Consider the following 22,676-nt stretch of genomic DNA (forward strand, 5'->3'; position numbering starts at 1 on the left):
TCGCTTGAATCTTCTACCCACCCATGAAATTTGCCACGTTAGGCAAAGAGATGTTTTTCCTACTGATATTTGTCTTCTATGTGAGGAAGCCTGTACACAATCTTTGAAGCACCTGCTGATCAATTAATTGTACAGGCACATTGAAAATGCGACTACAATATCTTGATTTGTTTCGTAGGATTGGTGTTTGACCACAGATATTTTTTGGGAAAGGGCAGCTTCTGGAAATGGAATTTTATTGACTACAGGAATTGTGACATTTTAATTGACTACAGAAATTGTGACATTGTTGCAAGAGTTGAACCTGATGGGTTTGGACAGTGATACGACTCAAAAATCACTCAAAAATGTTTTACGCTAGGTTAATTTCTCCTAAAAATGTTTTTGTGCAATTTGAAGAGGATTATATTTTCTTTTTTTTAAGAATATTAAGCAGTTACATTTTTATGTATTTGTTTTGTCTTATTTCATGATAGTTCTGTTTTGCTTTTTCTCCATTTTTAAGATATTGATTGACACATATTATGATGAATCTTTGAATTGTTTGTGTTCTTTTGTGAAAAGTCAATTTTTTTATTATTTTCACTAAAACAATAAAAAATGTTTTTAAAAAATGTATTTACATTTCATTCTCTCACAGCAGGTTCTCCATGGAAACTGTGTTTTCTTGCTGGCTATTTCTGGAAATTTCGTTACAAAAGGGGGCCAAACATTATCAACAACAGCCCACCATACATTCAAGGTTCATCACCTTTTGAGACAACGAGCATTTCAACTGACACTACATCAAAAGATGAGTTGGTAGCTCATCAACCTTCTCCCTTTTGATCGGCCAAACAGGTCAATCTTCAGCAGATAAGGACAATGATTACTCTATTCTGCTCCTCCATATTTAAAGGCCACGTTCTGTGGCACAACATACTGTGGCTATTGTCTGAGCACAAAATGCTGAGCAACATGTTCAATTGCATTTTCTTCTGAAACCTAGTAATATGCTCATGAAAAGGTCTGACAGCCCCTCAACCGAGAACAAACACAGCCAAATAACCTGTTATATGGGAAGGTGCCCACTCCGGAGGGTCTACAAACACGTGTTAGCTCACTGGACATTTCGCAGAGTAGAAATAACCATTTGCATATTACTCTGGTTCCACCCACTAGGCAGTCTAGCACCTAAATGCTAGGCAATTTTCCTCTGACCCAGAGTAACAACAGTGAGGTGTAGCTGTGCCTCTCTAAGCACAGTGAGCAAAGGGTCCATATTTGGATTACCCTGGGTAATTTAGGGTAAGACCCCAAGTTCCTAAAGATTCGCAAAAAGGCCTTGGAGCCCCTCTACAGAGAACGAATATGGCCAAACAACCATTTCCATGGGAACATGCCCACTCAACAGGGTCTGCAACCACATTTTAGCTCACTGTACCTTTCACAGAAGACAAATATCCATTTGCATATCAATCTGGTCCCACCCGCTAGGCAGTCCAGCACCTAAATGCCAGTCAATTCTCCTCTGAACAAGAGTACCAACAGCAACCCCAGACATGTGTTTTAGGCTAGACGGGCATCATCAGTGAGATGATGCTGTGCCTCTCTACACACAGTGAGCAAGGGGTTCACATATGGCTTACCCTAGGTAACTTGGGGCAAAACCCCAAGTTCCTTAAAATTCACAAGAAGGTCTGGGAGCCCCTCTACCGAGAACGAACACAACCAAATAATCTGTTCTATGGGAAGGTGCCCACTCGGGAGGGTCTACAACCACATTCTAACTCACTTCACCTTTCACAGAAGAGAAATATTAATTAGCATATCAGTCTGGTCCCATCCACTAAGGCAGTCCAACACCAAAATGCTAGTCAATTCTACTCTGAACAACAAGAGTACCAACAGCAACCCCAGGCATGTGTTTTGGCCTAGTTGGGCCTCATCATATATACATATATACATCAGGAATCTACCACTTGCGTACACTGCTGTCTACTCTTTTATGTTCTGATATATTAGGCTGTTTTCTTAATCTTCCTTCTGGTGCTTTAAGGATAGCTTCCTCAGATGACAATCTACATTTCGCCTAACACAGCGAAGGTTACTTACAAGTCTAAAACCATACTTACCTTGGCCAAGCTTTGTATGTGGCTTTTTGGTGGTTTGCAGCTGTACATCCCGAAAACGTCTTCCACTGGGATGCTGTTCTGTTAAAAAGAAAAATATATTGTATTGCTTTGTTCTGAACACAATTATCATCATTCGCAATGAAAGAGGCAAGCAAAGTGAAACAATGAGGAAGATGATACCGGAGACCATCTGTGCGAGTATCTTTACCAATGGTTTGTTTTACAGCAGAGCTTGCCAATGAGCTCTGGTAGAGATCAGTGCATGCCAAGGGATGGAGATGTCGCAGATTGGAAATTGCTGTGTGCTTGAATATTCCATTCTACTCCCCTGCCCACTTTCTATCACTATCAAAATGCTTTTTTCCACCTTCTTGCAGCTGGGGCAACTCCTTTGGGCCGAGAGATGGTGTATTCTGCCTTGCGGCTCACTTTGAGATATCCTTACTCCACCTTTTATCTTTCCTGCTTCTCACCTTATCATTCTACCATTGATGAAATTCCTGCAGGGTTTCAGTACCTTTTTTCCGAAACTGAAGTTATGGTGTTGCCTCTACACCAAGTGCATGGGTGGGTCCTTTCTGGCCTGTGGCTGCGTGTGTTATGTGAAAGGGTTTGATGACTGTTAGAGACACCCAGGTAGACTTCCAAGAGGAACAACCAGGGATTTTGGCCTCTGCTCCGATCACCAGTACAGCCCAATGGGCTTTGCAGGTAAAGGTCCCATGTGCCCTCATCACAACTCCCCTAAGCACATATCAGCACACAGTACGCAGGTTCCTCCAGTCTACACTCATCAACACGTCATATTTTGTATCTCACCTGTCTCTCTACTACAAATAACCATCACCCTCTTACAGACACCTAGAGGCAGCCAAATGGCAGAAGTGGCACTAAATAAAACCATTTTTTATAACATTAGGTGACATTACTCCAGTCTGACACTAATGGTGGTTCCCACTAGCATGCGTACTAGTGCATTTTTTGGCTTGGATAAACTGTTAGGGGTTGTGGAAAGTTCAGTGGAAGTTTTACTTTTTAACTCAAATGTCTAACTAATGCTATGATGTAAGAGTCTGGACAAAGCTAACTCCTATTCTTCATGCTTTGTTTGCTCTTGTAGGATATGTATATGCTAGTGAGGCATGCAGTGATTAAGGATCTCTGATGTATGTCCTGTTGTAATGGATGTTGGCTTCGGTTGTGGCATTTTTGCACTTCTAAATGAAATAAGGATGCAAGGATTTGTTTGTGGGGTACAGCCATAGAAAAAGGTCTTTGGGGAGAGATATGATCCTTGAGTTTCACTCAATGGTGCCTGGTAGGAAGGAAAGAGGTGGCCCAGTCCTTGGCGTATTTGGTGGCAGAAGCCTCTATTACAAGATGGTTTCATATGATCGACAGTAGTTACGTTTGTATCATGGTAGGGCAGAATCAGGAGATGGGCAAAAAGGCATGCTTTCAAAAGGTTTATTCTCTCTTTTGAATTAAAAGGCCTAATCTTTCCCTAACTTTGTGATACTAAGCCCTATTGTATATAAATGAAGGTAAAAAGGGGTCCTCGTCAGAGTGTCAAGATTGTGAAACACAAATAATGTTCTCTGTCCAGAAATCCTGTTCTAATCTACTTTCTTTTCATATTCTTCAAAAGAAAAACAAACAACAAAAATATGAGTTTGGTCCTTGCCCATGGAAAAGGGCTGGCTGCTAGCTTGTGACCGCCCACTCCTCTGTCTCTTTTCCATAGGTGTTGCCTATGCTCACAATCCTCAATCGCTTCCTCCTCTCTGGGGTTACTTTGTGCCCTCCCCATACGGGGCTTCTCTCAATCTCACTCCCCACACTGCTGCTTCTTTGTCCACCCCCCCCACACTGGAGCTTCTCACCACTCTTGGTTTTCTCTCACTGGCCTTGCCACTGCCTCCCGTTCCTCGGAAGCCACCGCATACCTGTATTTGACAAGCGGTGCTCCTGCGAGGGCTATGTGGGCCTTGGCCCGCTAAGGTACTCGGCCCTCACTTGGGCTGACACAGCCCACGGCTCTGGTTGCTTGCCTGCCAGGCTGCTTTGCGCTCTCCTAGTGCGGCCCTCGGGGCACGGCGCCACATCTGACATTCTGTCTCTCTAAGCATCTGTCATCCCATCTGTCATCCCAATGTGCACTGCAGCATAATTCAACTCTGCAGGCTGTGCTGATACACTTTCCTGATTAGTTTGTCACCTGATGTGCCTTCAGGAGGCTGCTCTTTCCACCATTCTCTTTTCCTTTTGTCTGTGGTAGTGCAGGATGCTAGTTTGGCGTGCTCAGTTTTGGTATGTGTTTTCCCTAAATAGGATGAAATGAAGTTTGGGTCAGACGCCAGGTCAGCCATGTCAAAAGGGTGTTTATGATTATTACAACAGCCAGCCATTGTTAAAGGGCTCTCACACCTTAGTTCCTGCTACCCCATAAAGGTGTTTGTCTCTGGGGAAAAGAGATGGAGAGTTAAGTCTCTCTCTGGGGTTCCCCTGTCCCCTAAGGGGGAGTTATCTCCAGAAGGATCCCGCTTACCCTGTCTACTAGGGGGTGTTAAGAGTAGCAGGCTCACCTCCCTAGTCCCAAAGCAGGTTGCTCCCTCTTGGGGAGTGGTGACCAACTCTGTGTATTCATCATAATATGCATACTATACCAGAGATCTATAGACACAGAAGCCTTTTCAACTGGATCAAGTAACCCCAAATATAATCAATGTTTTTCCAATCGGCAAAGTCACCTTTTGCAGCATTTTGACATGAAGAGGTTCTATGTCATAAGGCCAGTTTTAGAATACCACTAGCAATTACCACTAGCAGCGGTAGTCCAAGTTTTCTTTTTTTGTTGTTGCAGGGTGGATCCCTACTGTGCCCCATTTACGTTCCCACTCTACAAAATCTTAGCCCATTCCCCAAGGCCTTCTGTACTGAGGCTCAAAGGAATGGCACCATCCACATTTTTGTCAGCGGCATTACTAATCTGCCATTATGACGCATTACGGAAAAGACAAGTTGGATATGGTTGGTAATTAACTAACATGGTAGGAGTTAGGGTATATTTTTATTAATGGAGGTGAGATCATTCCTTCTTTAGAGACAAATTCTTAATCAAACAATGCAATGTCAACTGCAGTAACTTCTGGCTCTGCGGTGTGGGTGCAGTCTAAGTACTTGACATCAGATCAGGTCCAAGGTAAGTAGCTTGGTTAAGGGATTGTGGCTGTGAAGCTTCTGCTGAAAGATTAAGTGGTGGTGCTGATGATTTGAGAAGTTGATGCAACGGTTTTTATGGAGAGGGTGGCTAAAACATAATGGTGACATTTCAAATAGTGTTCATTTTACCTTTGCAGCCATTTGCTCTATTTGAAAAAATAAGTTGATAAAGTCAGGCAATGGAGGATAGTCACAGCAGGTTTGCTATACGATTATGAACCAGGTTGAATGCATCCATTAGGCCGGTGATGGTTCATAGATGATGTCTGCTTTTTTTCAACATTTCTGAATTCAACACATAGGTAGCAGCCATCAGATGAGCCAATGAAATATGACAAGAGAGAGGTCAAGACTGCAAATGTACACATTTGTTTCTTACCATTAAGATTCCGGCAAATGAAGATAAGATCATAGCTTCCCTCTCCATTTTGTTGGGATAGTTGTGGCTACTTATAAATGGCACCTTCCTGCACATAGTAAAGAAGAGCATAATTCAGCAAAGACAAGGTACTGGGATTTATATTGTTACGCATATAACAAAGTCCCTCTGATTAACAGGCAGGATTCTTCTTCGCCACAACCAAAATCAACCCTTGCACTTCAACAATAGAGGAAGCATTCAACAAAAGCAAAGGTCTCTTCAAGGAAGTCAAAACCTCCTCAGTCTCCAAACAGAACCCACTGTTCGACCTTTACTGGCTGATCAAATGATACGCCAATTCTTTAGCCAAAAGTACACCACTGATGTTCATATCCCCACATGTTATATACAGAGATGGAGTAAATGTAGGTTTTTAACCTGGGAAAACCATACCACCATCCTCAAATGCTTCACGGCCACATAATACGAAGTTGACATCATCTCTGCATACATTATAAAGACCATACCAGCCCTCACACCACTCCTACAGCTATAAATGCCCCCCCCACTCAAGGCATCCACTGTGACATGCTAAAAATTATGCCCTGCTGAGGAAGCCTATTCTTGACCCAGACCAGATGACCTGGCCAACTACCAGTCCATCACTCACTTTTCCTTCATTGACAAGATCACTTAGAAAACTGTTCCCCTCTAACTACCTGAATAGATCACCCAACACAGCTGGACTGCCTGTCTGGATTCCAATGGAGGAGTTGCACCGTAGCAACCACCATTCAAGTCTACAATTCTGTAGGCGGGGGCCTCCACATTATAGACAAAGGAGGCCCCCACCTTCTGGAACGGCTGGAACTTCCAAACACCATCAACACTGCTGATCACAAGTCCTCCTTAACATCATTACCACCCCAAATGGAACTCAAAGACACAGTATTGGCATGTTTTGCATCCTGTCTCTCAAACAGACAACAACACATTTAACTGAACACCTATATACCCATGGGAGCCTGTGTACCTGTAGGATCCCACATGGATCTATCATCTTCTCTATCACCTTCAGTCTTTACATGGTGCCACTGGTGAACTCCTTGTCAACCTCAACATCAAGATCCACCAATAGCTACATGAATTAAAGTGTGTCAGTGACATCGATTGTCTAAAATACGACCTCGCTGTCATTCCGTCCAGGATGTCCAGTTCCTATTTTAAACTAGACTCCAACCAATGGCATGCTACTGGGCATGCCTAAATCGAGAACTGACATTAAGAAATGAAACTCAAAAACGTTTTCCCACTACTGACTCATTGTGCAAAATCTCTTTACTTCATTATTGACTGCAATCTCTCTTTCAAGTCTCATGTACCAAAAACGTGATATCCTGGTATCAGCTATCTCTACTCTGTAAAATCAAACCTTTTCACAAGATGCTGACTTCAGACCCATCATTCAAACTCTGAGTCTCTCGTCCTGAATGGTAATAACCCACCACTCGCCGGTGTCCCATCCTCTACTCTGCCATCCTATAAACCATGCATCATGCTTCAGCCTACCTCATCAAAGAACAGAATTCAACCAGATCACACCCACCCTCAAACAATCACACTGGCTACCACTCCAATTCCACAACACCTTCAAATCTTCCTGCTTGATCTACAAGACTGTGAAGAGCAAGGTACATTCTTATCTGTCGGAAGCACTCAGCGTCTTGAAAGGTCATCAGACCACAAAAAGCTTGAACATTGCCAGGCTGAAATCCAGAAACTGCACAAATAAGAAAAACAGAAGGCAAGTCTTCTATGCACAAGGACACTCGAACAAGCTACCGTCTGATATTAGACTGGAAGGAACTGAAGACCCTGCTCTTCAAAGAACAACTTCTCAGATGCATACCATGGAAGAAATAAAGCGTAGACACAAGGAACGGACTAAACCGAGATATTTCTTTATACACTGTCTTTGACAAACATACTTGAAACATAAGACATATTTGTCTTCTGCAAAAATCTTCCATAGTTCTATGGTAGGTGTGCAATGTCCCCTGGCTGATTTTGGGGACTGACAAGGTGTTGAATCAGGGGGTCAGATGCCAACCAGTGGATGTTGGACTTGTATATAATTATTATTATCATTATTATTATTATTATTTTGTATTTATTGAGGTATCCTCAATAAATAGCAGGAACCTCTAGTCACCCCACCTTGGTCCTCATCACATGGCAGGGGCAATCACACTGGCACATTGCAGATGAAATTTTGGTGCCTGGAAGCTCCCCACTCCACCAGCCTAGAGAGCCAGAACCACACTGCAGAAGCATATCCAGCCTAAACCTTTTATATAATAATAATTAATAATAATTTAGCATTTATATAGCACTACGAACCCTCAGGTATCTGAGCACTGCTTATTATTACCCACAGTGTGTGGTGCTCATTTATCGACCTCGGAAGGATGAAAGGCTGAGTTTGGCCCTGCCGAGATTCGAACCTGCGTTAGCAAGCTCTGCACGGATGTCAAAGTGAGCGCTCTGCTCGCTGTGCCACTTGACCGGCTGAACCTGGAGGGAAATATCTGTGAAACCCCATCAGTAGTGAGAAATCCTAAAGCTCTCTACAAGCTCTCTAAACCTCAGACAATTAACTGGACCCCTTTCCATTTCTGTACTCTGAGCAAAGGTAGCAAGTTCTCTGTTACTGCTACAACCTCATCCAACACTTCAAAGGAGTAATTTCATAAAGTATGCGCAGTGAACCCTGCCTCCCTGCTGACACAATGTTGTCTGTCCATGACATTCCAAACCCTGAAGATCCAGTGCAGGAAACAAAGTTAACAAAACATTGGTCCCAAGAAGAGATTCTTGCGCTGATGATCCAATGTTACAATTTCCCTCCACGTCCAATGGAATATCGGAAATGAATTACACTTGCAGCTTACCTAAGATGTTTCTAGCTTCAAAACTACATGCTCGAACCACTGAAGCCTACAGCTCAGTACACGTAGCACGCAGGAGGGCTAGAGTAGAAGAGCCACCACCCAAAATGGCAGGAAGAATTTTTATATGTTTGGTCCAACACCTTCTGGCCAATGCAGTCCTCAAGTAAAACAGCCAATACCAACCTTCACTCAATTGCCAAGCACAGGTGCAGACGATCACTGGGAATTCTACCTAGAGGAAGAATGGGACATGATATAAGGGCACCGACTCATAATTATTCAGTGTTGGTTGTAAGAGCTGAAGGTTCTCGTTAGGAGAATGTTGGAATCTGTAGAGCAGTGGAATAAGCAGAGGCTAGAGAGATGGGGGAGAGTTGAAAGGTGGCAGTAGAGGAGAACAGAAGGAGATGGTAAGAACAAAGAGGGTCAAGAAAGAGCTGATAACATCGAGGAGGGAGAGTGATCAGAAGGCAGATGTAGCGCTCAAGAAAGATAGTGGAGAAGGAGGTGGTGAGATCAGAGGAGGAAAACAGACAAAAGAAAATGGTACTCAGAGCAGAGGTGGTAACAACAGAAGGAGACAAAGAGAGGAAGGAGGTAAGAATTAATAGTGGAAGGAAAGAGGTAGCAACAACAGGAGAAGGATGATGATGAGTGGAGAGAATAATAGCAGAACAAGGAAGTCAGTGTTTATAAGCAGGGGTGCAAGAGGAGGTGATTATACCTAAAACAGACAGGTTTGCAGAGGAAGTAGCACTAGGGGGAGAGACCAGTCTTGAAGCAACTGCAAAGAGAACATCCTAAGTTGAAGGTGGTAGGTAGCGTAGGGAAGATAGAAAGAACGCAATCAGGAGGTGGAAAGGTCCACACACAAAGAACATTATGTAGGAAGCATAGAGACCATAAAAGGGATAGGAGCTAGACAAAGCTAGTAAAACATGAAGGTTTTGGTGGACTCATTTGGCCCCAGGCAAGTGCAGATGGTGGGAAGATGTACAGGGGTAACCAGGTTAAGGTGAGCTCAGACAGTTGGAGAAAGGAATATCAGGGAAAGCCCACAGTGACCCTGTAGATCCTCCTGTAGTTCCCCATGGTGGCTGTGTCCACTGGCCCATCTGCTGACAAGACTCTATCATCAGGTTAGTCATGGGGTACAGGACCCCAGAAAGCCCACAACTAGTTAATAAGAAAAAGGTTTTGAAACACCATAGAGCCTGCGATGCCGAGGGGGATGAGGTAACCCACTCAAACTGTACAAACTGGGACATTTAGCTCTGTGCCCAGAAAAGCCAACATATCCATAACCAGACAAGAGACATTGGACCTTAGGGTGGTTTATGAGATCAAGGAACCCAAACCCCATTGACAAAGAGCCATTATGACCTTTTTGTTTGTTTGGGAAGTTACTTTTTATTTTGAGTTGTCCTATCATGTAACTGTCACGGATAAAAGTAACACTGAGATAAGGTCTTGGCATGCTTCTTGATCCCATGTGGACACATGAGACACAGGATACATGTGGGAAAACCCCATTTCAATGGAGTGCCCCGAGAGTGCCTGTTTGCCTGGAGACGCTGCCCTTGACGTTGTGGACCTCTGTGGAGTACTTATTGACTTTCTCCTTTTATGAACTCATAATTTCTGTGTAATACAATAAGGCATGAAGCCACACCCACTCACCTCTCCTACCTCGATAAAGGGTTGGGCATTGCACCACCACGCCTGCGCCACACGGAGTGCCCCGGCAAAAGGGACAAGGTAATTCGTCTCATCTCAGATCCCATCTATTCAGAAGGGCTGCTCTGCATACTATCTTTAGCAAACAATAAATAGTTAACAGTAACCCTGTTTCATTTGCTTGCGCATTCTTTTTTCTCGTCTTTCTATAATGAGGCCCTGTCCAAGAACTCGTAAGGAAAATTCCATGGGGACGCGGATGTATGATGACATACTATCCCCTTGTCTTTACACCAGTCAAGAACAGCCTGAGAATGGCTCTCGCCCTTCTCCTCCCTCGTTCTCCACCAGTCCCTAGTTACTCCATGCTGTTGGAGCTGGGGGATGGCGAACAATCACTGCTATTGATTGACTCAGCGTTTCGCCATGGGATCAATGGTTGATTACGGCGTGAATACAGAGCCGGGGCGTTTAGAGGGACAACGAGAGCCAGAACAAGGCCGCTCCTTTCTAGACACCCGCAGGCCTTCCTGACGGGGGAGGTCTCGCTCCTCGCCCTTTCCCTGTATCCGCTGGGGCAGGAGGAGAGGAGCGATAACTCCCTCTCATCGGTGCAGTGGCCAGAGGGGGCTCGTGTAGCGGTGGAGACAGCGAGGGAGCACCCCAGGCTACAGAGCTGTATATTAGATGAATTACGTGACCACACTAAATGTTTGAGAACTATTGGTATAGGGCTGATAAATCTGCAAAGTACTGTAGCACAAAGACAAAGGGCCTCATTACAAGTATGGCGGTAAGGCACCAACAGCGCCGGCATCGCTACCGGCACTGTTGCTACCGTACCGCCATACTAGGAGCTCTGCTCACAGGTGCCCTTGCAGCCACCAGGTCTGACCTGGTGGCCGTACCGGCACCCGCGAGCAGAACATGATGGTAGCACCACACTCCCCATTCCCATTGAGCCCTATGGGGCTCTAATGGGAATGGGCATGTACCGGGCCTGGCACCGACGAAAGACCAATTACTGGGTCCGGCTGGGCCAGAATAGCCCGGTAATTGCCCATTCGCGGTTGCCAGACCTGGATGCGAGTTTGAAGGTAGCCTTGCCGGTAAAACCAGCAAGGCTACCTCCAACCTCGTAATGAGGCCCAAAGTGTTGGCTACGCGTGTATGGGAACTAACACTGATGATTTGCCCGGTGTTGGGTGTTGGCGGGGGGGGGCAAAATAAAAACATGCAATTACCACTCATAACCCCGGGATCACAGAAAGTGAGGCCAGAGGTACAAAATAGTCATGAGAGTATGCAGTTGTCGGTATGCAGTCTCAGAGCAGAAAGGAACTCCCCATCCCCTCCCCAGAAATAGAAAAAAAGTCGAAAAATCAAAAATTGGTTTCGGGCAAGGGGACAAATAAGTCGGCCCGCATCTCCTGGACAAACCTGATAAGGGAGGAAGTGATTGAATGTGCTGACCCTGGTTATGGACTAGATGCGTCAGTGATGAGGTCCAACCAGACCGAAACATGTGTCTGGGGTTGCTGGTGGTACTATTGTTCAGAGAATTGCCTAGCATTTCGGTGCTGGACTGCCTCTGGGCAGGACAAAGACTGATATGTTTGGGATATTTCTCCTCTGTGAAAGATAGTGAGCTAAAGAATCTGGGTAAGGCTCTTGCAACCAGGACTAATGTCTGGCAGAGATCTTGTGTATTGAGGAAAAAGTGAAAAAATAGATGAAAGTGAAGATGTCATTATAATAAATGATGGACACGCCAAAGTGAGTGCTGCAGAACTCGCAGTGGGGGCAAAGTCACAACACCCGCTACCTGGGGCACCTGCCCTATCCACTACCAATAAGAATAAAACAATTGATATAGCCCCAGCACCAATACGCAAAGGTCTATGTATAATCAGCCAGTCTCTGCTCTTCGGGCTGATGAGCTATTTGACTTCATTGATACCGCAGACAATGACTTGTCTAGTGTATCTAGACATGAAAGGCCACCAGGCAACTTCCAGGCCCTTGCCTCTGGTGCGGGAGAACAACCCCCTCAAAATCAATGAATAGAAGTTTTGGTAAGAAATACTGTGACCCAGATGATGGGAATCAAATTGCTTCCTCACTACCTACCGCTTTGCAAGGACCATTGATGCATGCCCAGCCGAAACAGGCGGACAAAGGGTCATATGGTGATCCACTGCTTATACATACAAGCCATGACAATGTTAGCCGGGAACAGGATCCAAGGTTAAGTGGGCAGAAGAGACGGGCATCTTTTGATGACCAAATGGTCTTGGGGCCGAGGGCTCCTCCCTAAGCTGATTGCCATAGGCTTACGGCACCAAAGGGAGAGGGAACTCCAGTTAAGTTTATGGATAATAATCACAACAATGCTAACCAAATGACTGAGGCCATGCTGGAGAGGGATGTGAGGGTTCCAAAATCTTTAACAGCAACTTAAACTCCATGCAGTGGAGGCAACCATGCTATTCTGACGATTCAAATGTCCAAATCTCAAGATCTGTCACATTTTTACATTAAGCAAAGCGAACCAAGTGAATACCTGCTTAGTCATTTACAGGATTAGTCGAAAGTTACCTTAAAATCAAAATTTGCACACATGGCCAAAACATATGTCAGTCCATTATTTCTGGTACTGGATTCAATACTGTGCAAAACCTATTTTGACAGCCCAAAAATACAACCTCAACAGGTGAATGCATAGAACCTGGCGTGGTTAAGCCAAGCAGCGACTTGGGACACTAAATAACTGTGGTCAAAAAGGATGGTGGTTTTATTTAGTATTCGATAGGGAAGGAGTTGGACCAAACACTTCTAGGACAATCTTTGGACCCTCCTGCCTCCTGTACGCTGTGATGACAGAAAACTGGCTTTATGAAATTGTTTCCGCAGCGATGTAGAAAATCTGTGCACTCTTGAATACAATTCAATACTCACAAATCTTCCTTATTTTTCTTTATAATTCAAACAGCAAAAATGTATTACATATGATCTCCAAGATGTTGCTCAACGCGTTTCAGAGACGCAATGTCCTTCTTCAGGAGCTAAACTAGATGCAAAGAAATAAACTTTACATCTATATTCAATAATTCACAGAAATGTTCAAAATAAACCACCACCGTTTGTGAATAAAGTCTGGTCATATGCCAAGGGTTCACAATCTAGTTTGTCCAAAACCAGAGTCGCTACCCAATTTACTCCACCACTGCATCTCAGTGAATTGAATACCAACCATGCTGTCTGATGAAACCTGGGGGCCACAGGGGGCACTTATGTACTAATACTTACTGCTTCGTGTCAGGGTAATAATACCTCCCCTGCACCCAAACTGTTCATATTTCAGAGTAAATAACTGTTGAATATTTTGTCTATTCTATGTGTGCATTGTAACAGTCCAGAGCTACAGACACATATAGGAAACAGGGAAATATCTGCTAACAATAAGGATGTACCTAAAGCAAACAATGTCAGGGTGGGCACATGCAAAGTGGAATTTCTCTAGATGTGCCAAAGAGTTCATAAATCATACTCTCAAATGTCCAATCATAATCTAGTAAAACAAAACAAACAACTTCTCCAGGGATGGATTGATTTTCAAGGGTTTACTAACAGACTGTACCCCTCTTGGGTCTTCCTGCTTTCAATGTGTCTTTCAAAACCTCTCCCAGGTGTCTGGCTTCCAAGACTAATTTTCCCAAGCTTTATCTCCTCCTCTGGTTTCCCCCATTTGCACTTGATTATCCAAAACCCTCCCTTCAGGATTGGGTTCCTCAACATTCACTTTAGGTCTCTTTCGATCCTTGACTTTCAGCAGATTTCACTGTAGGTCACTCCCAGACTTTAGATTTCCTCAGCATTCACTTGAGATCTCTCAGACCTTGGGTTTCTTTGCCATTTGCAATGGGGGAAGGGCACTCAGCCAATTAGGTGGCTGGAAGATCGGGCGACAATGCAGTGTGTGCCGCCCACTCTTTCCAGCCACCCGAGGCCTTTCCCCAGGTGGCACCATCTTGATTGTGGGAGGCAACAGTACTGCAACTGCTGGACCAGAGCTTTGTGCTTCGGTCCCGGCGCTACTCCTGCCCATGGCCTCTGCCATGGAAATGGAAAAGGGACTAAGTTCCTTTTTTCTATGAAGGCAGGCATCTTTTTTTTTCTTTTTCAGAGATTGGGCTTGTGCAATAGAATGGAGCCCATCTCCCGAGGGGAACAAAAATTATCTATTTGCAACCCGGGCAAACCCTCGGGTGTAAATAGCTAGCACATCCCAGGCTGGCGGTCTACATGGCCGGTAACGGCACACAGAATCTGCCAAGGCCCTCACTTCGATCGGACCTGTCTAGGCTTGGGCTGATGGGCCATTAACAGACATGTACACCCCTCGGCTAGGGCGTGATTGCTACATTCTGCTTAGATTATCACCTGTTTGACTGTCGGGGCAGAGAGTCATTTACAGTCAGTATTTCTTAATCGCACCCATGGAATTGCGATCAGCTCTTTCCAGTCACCCGAAGCCCTTCCCCGAGTGATGCCATTTTGACTGTGGGAAGGCAACAGGGGGACTCTCCATGTTGCCGCCCCACATCCCCACTCTACTCCCTCCCCACTACAATGACATTAGAACCCTTTTCCCACCCCTGCTGTCCTCCTCCACTTACCTGCTGAACCAGAGCTTTGTGCTCCAGTCCCAGCGCTCCACTCACCCGCAGCCTCCGCCATGGAAAAGGAAAAAGAACCCAGTCCCTTTTCCTATGGTGGACATCATTTTTTTTCTCAGGAGATTGGGCTCACGCAATAGCATGGAGCTCATCTCCCGAGAAAAAAAAATAACTATTTGCACCTCGGTCAAACCCAAGGGTGCGACTAGTTATCACACTGGAGCTGGGGGGCTTCCCTCTGGCCTGTCTAGGCTCGGGCTGGTGGCCCATTGCCGGCCATGTATGCCTCCCAGCTGGGGCGTGATTCCTGCATTCACATGAAGGCTCACTTTGACCTTGATTTCACCAGCATTCACAAAGTCTTTCTCGGACATTGGATTTTCTTAGCATTCACTTGAGATCTCTCCCAGACTTTTGGTTTCTGCAGCGTTCACCGGAGGTCTTTCCCGGAACTTGGCTTTCTCCAGCATTCAGTTGAGGATTCTCTCAGACATTGGGTTTGTTTAAATTTACCTTGACCTTGATTTCAGCAGCATTCACTTGAGGTCTCTCTCAGACCTTTGGTTTCTTCAGCATTCGCTTGAGATCTCTCCCAGACCTCTGGTTTCTCCAGCATTCACTGGAGGTATTTCTCAGGCCAGGGGTTTCATCACCGTTCACTTGAGGTCATTCCCAGACCTTGGGTTTCTCCAGCATTCACTTGAGGCTTTTCGCAGATCTTGGGTTGGTTTACCATTCACCTTGAGCTTGATTTCAGCAGCATTCACTTAAGGTCTCTCTTAAACCTTGGGTTTCTTTACCATTCACCTTCACCTTGAATTCAAGAGCATTCACTTGAGGTCTCTCTTAGACCTTGGGTTTCTTTACCATTCACCTGGCCCATGATTACAGCAGCATTCACATGAGGTCTCTCCCAGACCTTGGATTTCTCCAGTATTTATTCACATGAGGTATTTCCCAAACCTGTGGTTTCTTCAACATTCCTTAGGAAGTATTTTGCCTTCAGACCTCCTTCTACTTGGCTCATGGACCTCTTACTAGATCCCCCTTTACTTTTCAGCCGTTTACCCTCCTGTGGGCCAGTTCTCCAGTATAGTCCTCTCCGGGGTAAATGGTGTAGGCATGCTAAAATGTATACTTCCCTCCAAACATATGCTTTTACCGCTTTTCTACTGCCTCTTGTATAGTTCCTTCATTCTTTTGGAACTTGACACAGCCCTTGGGACTGGCTGCAGTCATTATAGGTTTGCTGTCAGGCCGTGGATTTTCTCCTAATTTGAGTTTCCCTAACATATATTCAAATCCTCCTGTTTAACTTTCTTTGCACTGGCTAATTTGGTGATTTTCCTTAGCTGTGTACTCATAGAGCACCTACCTCTTGTAATTCTGCTGGTGCATGTGCAGGCGTGCAAAGCTTTCCACGGATACAGAGTATGGGCCCACTGTGTTGATGCCCACCGCAGTGACCACGGTTATTCAAAGACTTTGGGAAGGACTTTGTTCATGTTGGGTGTACTTTGCACTTTGGTTTCCAGACAGTGTGCCATTTGGGCAAGGCTGAGTTTGTTTATTGTCTAGAAGGGGTTTAACAATGGAAATTGGTGATGCAGTGTGTACAGGGTGCACTCCGAACATTACACAGTGACAGCACAAGCATGCTTGAGAGTTTTGTAGCAAGGTTTTGTTAGGAATCCGTGATGATATATTACTGAGTGCTTTTAAAGCACAGATCTGCAAGGTCCCTGAGGGTGTAATGCCATGTGTCTGTGGCGGTGGCAAGTCTGCAGAATCCCACTCCTTCCATTCTCTGGGAGGCATACCGGGAAGCAACCGGAGATCCCTGTGGCTTACTCCCTTCATCAAAGTGGGGGGGGATCTTACATCTCACCATACTCTGCAAGTGTGCGACTGCTAAAACATATGATGTGAACTGGGTGTTGACACAGTAGCCAGGAACTTGGAAGGACCACTCATGTAGATACATGTGATACTTAATAGAATACATTTATAAAATGGTTTCCACAAGTCAAAATAGTGTCCAGTATCTCTGTATTGTATTGAAAGCGTTAAAAAAAACAACTCCAAATGGCATACATTTCCTTTTTACATCACAGGCAGAAAATGTGCCATTGGTCCAATGCATTTCGGACTGTGAGTCCATCATCTGGGACCATATTCTGCCTGCCTGGAGTCATTGGAAGTATTTCCTCAGTACCATTAAATATAGGGGGCACAGGGGTGTTTGTGTCACCCACCTTTCGTGAAATACCTTTTTGCCCCCCTCATCTAGATGCCATGTCCCCTCCAGTTACTCCACTGCTGGTAAATATACATTCTGAGGCTTGAGGCTGCATTCGCTCTTTGCTCGAGCTCTAGATGAAAGTCCTCGTGGATGATGTTGATGGTTCTTCAAATTGGAGAAGATGTCTGTGTATGGCAGCCTTGATTGTGCCGCCCCTGATAAAACATATGACATCAGTCATGAAAGCAAACAGGTAACAAAGATTATTTTATTTACTGGCGATTTGTGCAGCGCATCTGGAAATGACATCGCTTACAAGTACCCCAAGCGGAAGGAAGCAAGGTGGTGAAGGGAGTGGCGGTGAATGGGTAAAAAATGGGTTGGCTCATTCACAGTCCTGGAACATTCTAGATCAGTTAAGTGCTGGAAGTAGAGGGGGTATGGAAAAAGAAAAGATCTGGTTCATGGAATTACATGAACGGAAGAATAAGTATAGTACATGGTAAAATGACAGTACATTTAAAAGGTAAGTACAGTACAAACCAAGGAGACAGATGCAACCTGTGGGCAGCACCCATTAAATGAGAACCACAGATGGTCCTGGGTCAAGAATTAGGTAGACAGGTGATCAGTAAGTAAGAATAGGAGGCTCTGGATAAGTGTCCTCTTGAAAAGGTGCACCTTAAGCTGCTTCCTGAAGAGCTAGAGATTTTCATCAGCTCTGAGGAAGATTGGCAGGCCCTTACAAAGCACAGCCGCCCCACGCTGCATACAAAGAAAAATGGGGCTTGGTTCCTTAATTTATTGGGGTGCAGTGTATAGCAACAAAACCTTCATGCCACACACAGCCGTAGAACGGCTCCTATGATCAGATACCCACGGCTCTTTATTTGCTTTCCTTTAATATAACGTAACTAAGCATTTTATTTTATTTATTTATTTCTATAGCACTGCAGCCCGCAGGCATCTGGGCGCATTACAGCTAGACAAGGAGTGAACAAGAGGAGACAGGACATCATGGTATCAGTACAGTTGTAATAGGTATATGGTTCGTCTTGTCAGGTGGCTATTTGAACAGTGAGCTTTTCAGTTTATCCTGAACTGTAGATAGTTGGATTCAAGTCTTAGGTGGCTTGGGAGGTCATTCCATTTGGTGGCTGCTTTAGAGGGGAAGGCCCTACCGAGACCATTGGTTTTTTTGAGTGTCTGACTTTCACTAGCCCTTGGGTCTTTGACTTTAAAGCGTGGCTTGGTTCATACGGGGTGATTTGATTTTTAAAGAAGACAGGGACTGAGACAAATATGCGGAGGTGAACAATGGGCATTGATTTAAAGATGATGCAGTCTTCTAGGGCTAGCCAGTGGAGGGACTGTCTGTCCCCGGTAATATGTTCCCTTCTTGATTTACCTGTGATAGTCCTAACCGCATTATTCTGGATAACTTGCCATTGTTTATGACAGGGTAAATGAGCTTGAGATTCTTCATATGCTCATGAGTTCAATTAGAGCTTGGAATAGCTTCTGCTACTATGCCTGTGGTCTCCACGCGGAACGCCACAGTGCACACTGATAAAGTAGCTGAGCCTAATCAGCCTAGTTGTGGATTGATGTTCTAGCTGGATTGATCCAATAAAATGTATATTACTACAATATCACAAGATGTGCAAATTGAGGACCGATTGAACTTTAATACACAAATAATAAGCCCTGAGAACTACCTTGTGTAGCGGTTGAAACACGTGTTGGCTGTTCAGTAAAGCAATCATATTTTGTAACTGTCTGGTCTATGTATTGAGTCAATGTGACTGATATTTTTATCTGAGTTTTTGGTGAGGTATGGCGCAAGTTGTTAGATCAACATTATTTTCCATCACTGGATGTTTTGCTTCATCTGCTAAGATGAAATACAGATCTCATATAAATACATCAGTAGTTTTCACCATTGCTAGGCTTAGGTCCCGTCTATGTGGCAAACTGTCACAGAGCCCCACTCCAACTGTGCAGATGTGTATCATATGTAGAAGGTTTTGTGAAATATGTACCAATTTCAAAGAGATCTGCCATAACATGAACAGTGAGGAAGTGATCCCTTTTGATCCTGAACATCAGCTCCTTATAAGCTTGGACATAGAATCCATCTATAGGAGAATCCCACAGGCCATTTTAATTAACATCAAATGCGAACATATTGTGACGAGATGCCATCTGCCAAAGGGTGAAAGCCTTCACTTTTTTTATTTGTAGTGCTAAAAAGGTGCAGGTAATTATGTGACTGAAATGGAGGTATGCTTGCAAAATGCTACATGCGAAAATGATCGTGCACACATGTTGCTGTAATCAGTCTGATTACACCTACTGTGCAAGCTCGGCAGTGGCACAAAGCATGTTCAAAGGTTGCCTGCGCATTTGTGAAAGCTGCTGGAACATAAAGTCCCTGCAGATAGGGTTGGCATTTTGCCTATGTGCACCCCTGATCTACATCCAAATGATTGTGTAATCTAGACAGTCTGGTGGCATGTACATGTGTAAATATAAGCCATACCTACTTGTGGCATGGTGATTTCCAAGGGCACATAATCATGAAGCCACAACAATGTGACATTACATAGTTTCAATTCTATGAACAGGGCTTCACTGTGGGAGGATTGATGTGAATGTGTGCCTGGTCTGACTGTCTCCACTACAACCATGTGGAACAATATCCAGAATGCTGCCCCTTTGATTCTTCAGCAGGAAGGACAACACCCTCCCCTAAAGACACAGGAACTTCACCCCAGGAAGTCTCCTGGGAACCATGATTCAAAGGCTGTCACTGGCATTGCAAAGCCAGCTTCTCACCAGGGTGCTCATTACTGGAGTTTCTATTATACTGGCAGACATGGAAAGGGGGCAGGGTTAGAATAGCCAGAGAGGGAAGGTACTCCTGGAAAAGGGTCCCACCATCTTGCTTTCTGTTAGGGCTCTCTTCCGTTTCCTCTCCCTTCCATTTACTGCAAGGAGTAGGCATGCAATGTCATAAGCCAAATGGCACTTTTTACAACAGGGATTGGGCCTCCTGTAGCAGGCTTGCTTTGGATGAGTCCACTGTGGCAGTTTTCCTTTAAAAGCATAGGTGCACCCCCTCATTCTTTGGTTCATCACTGGACTTCCACAAGAAAAAGAAGATGTCATCTGGATGTCTATTGGGGTACAGTCTTTCCCAGCGTTTTCTACCTGGGAGGTGAAGACAGAAGGCATCCAAGACAGAGGAGAGCTCTGACCCCTACCATCCCCAGGAAACAGTTGCAGCGACTGTTGTTGGGGTTCTATTCCTCCATTCCCTTACTTTTCCTGCAAGCAATATACCTTGTCAAAAGGAAAAGGACCATTGTTACAACAACAGGGATTAGCCCTTTTACAGCAGGCTTGCTTTGATCAATGCCCTGTGGCAATTTACCTTTAAAAGGAGATGGGTACCCCCTCCGTCTTTGATTCATCTCTGGGTGTTCACAAGAACAAGAAGAATTTATTTGGATCTTGGTTGGGGATACAGTCTATCCAAAAGATCTCGACCACGAAGGTGAAGACAGAAGGCATTCAAGGCAGAGGAGAGCTCTGTCTACTAACCCTCGAAAAGGAAGTGTGGCAGTGACTGCTGTTCGACCAATGCCTCATTGTTTCTACACTGGAACCAGGGCCCTGTCACAGGAGGTGGATGAGCCCCTGTGCGATCCAGCCAACCTCCTGGGAGTGGGAGTGAAACAGAAGGACTCATCTTGTACTGGAGCCCCAGGATTGGGACTCAAAGCAACTCAGAAGTTCAAGAGCAGCTGGAATCCCTTTTCACCACTTTGAGCCATCTTCTATCTGCTTGAACCGTTCTCGACGCACTTCAAGTCAACACAGGTGCCACAGTGCTGCTGTTAGCATTCAAAAAAATTCAAGCTGCTTACTTGTATCTTTGAGGCATCTCGGCACTGTCACGGACCAGTGAAAATCACCAACGTTTCAATTCAAGCGTCGGCTCCCAAATTTGGAAACATCCGATTTGTCACATCCCGAGCTGCGCACAGACCAAACAGAACCTCAACTAAGGACAACTCAACCACTGACATGGCCCACTGGAAACCAACATGTCACTCGCTCACTGTACCCAGCAGAAGCCTCCTTTCAAGGCAAATCGACTGCCAACTCATAGTTGTTTGGACCCATCAACTCGCACCATCTTGAGCACAGACTCAATCTTTGCAGAGCCCTTTCTCGATACTGAACTAACGCTGACTCACCACAGCGTCAATATGACTCACTCCATCTGGACACTGCCCGACACAGGAAAGCATATAGAAGCCTGGATCGACGCAGTTGAGCAGGCAAGACAAAGAAGTACTGTGAAGAGGCCCAGTTCCCCATGCCTACTTTTGGTACCACAGTGACTGTCCAGGCCCCCTTTTTATCTCTTATTGGACTAACAAAATATTCTGCTAAGATGGTAGATCCATAAGCTTTCGAAGTTCCAGATACCTTTTAATCAACCGGTGGTCACAAACAAATGGACAACAAAAGAAAGCACACAGAGCTGAACATAACGTTTACATGGAAAGAAAAGCAAGAGATTCTCCCACTTTAAAGTGAATTGGCTGTATGCCAGGAATCAGTCTTGCATGGCCCCTTTATCTAAAGAGCCATAAATTGGAAAGGTAACAGACGCATGCACACACACTGGAATGCAGTTTTCCTCGCTGAGAAGTTACATTTCAAGCACAAATTGCTTACCAGCGTTTGAGTATGTGTATGTTTCATTTCCAATTCATGGCCTTTTAGATGTCCATGCAGACAGGCAGCTGGGACGCCAATGCCAAACACGGCGGTTCACACAACTGGTGCAGATGAACGTACGCATGACTTAAATATGAATTGGATACTTTTCCAATTAATCTTCCCCCACACCATTAGGATACCCAAATATAGCCTGGATAAAGACCCCCAGGGTCTTAACACATGTCGGCTTCACAAGAGAATGGCTTCACAAGAGAACAAAATCATACATGTTAAAATGATCTCTGATGTTCAGCTAAATTGAGAGACAATAATAATAGATTGATTATAAATCTGGTAACAATACAACTAGATATGAAAGGACCAGCAAGTGCGCAACCAGGCACAGTTCACATTGTGTGTTGCTTGATAATTACTTTAATTGATTGTTTGTGTTCTGTTTACATTTTATAGAACCTTGTATTGACTTTCTTTTATTTTGGAGTCTCTTGAGCAATTGCTGTTTGGGTTGCTATTATTATCAGCTCACACCCCCCCTGAAGATATAACCAGCCTTCGGCCTGTGCAACCAGACAATGTGAAGGAGGTACACCTTCTATGTTGTGCCTGTTTCACCCTTATGATTTGGAATGTTGCTGGTTTAGTAGTAGTGTGGAGCTGGGTAGGCGATTAGGC

At 44.7% G+C, this 22,676-nt stretch overlaps 1 protein-coding gene across 2 annotated transcripts in view; it reads right to left on the reverse strand.

The window, feature by feature from the left end:
* The window catches only part of C9H2orf80 (chromosome 9 C2orf80 homolog), a 142,080-nt gene that overhangs the window by 51,807 nt on the left and 67,597 nt on the right, over positions 1-22,676 (reverse strand). For both annotated transcript variants that reach the window (XM_069615603.1, XM_069615602.1), the window contains exons 5-6: positions 5,716-5,803; positions 2,115-2,192 (exon numbers count right to left, since the gene is read on the reverse strand). In XM_069615603.1, coding sequence (XP_069471704.1) covers positions 2,115-2,192; positions 5,716-5,803 — 166 coding nt within the window. The remainder of the gene's footprint in view (positions 1-2,114; positions 2,193-5,715; positions 5,804-22,676) is intronic.

This window comes from Ambystoma mexicanum, chromosome 9 (assembly GCF_040938575.1).
Source record: "Ambystoma mexicanum isolate Mex_15411 chromosome 9, UKY_AmexF1_1, whole genome shotgun sequence".
Taxonomy (NCBI): Eukaryota; Metazoa; Chordata; class Amphibia; order Caudata; family Ambystomatidae; genus Ambystoma; species Ambystoma mexicanum.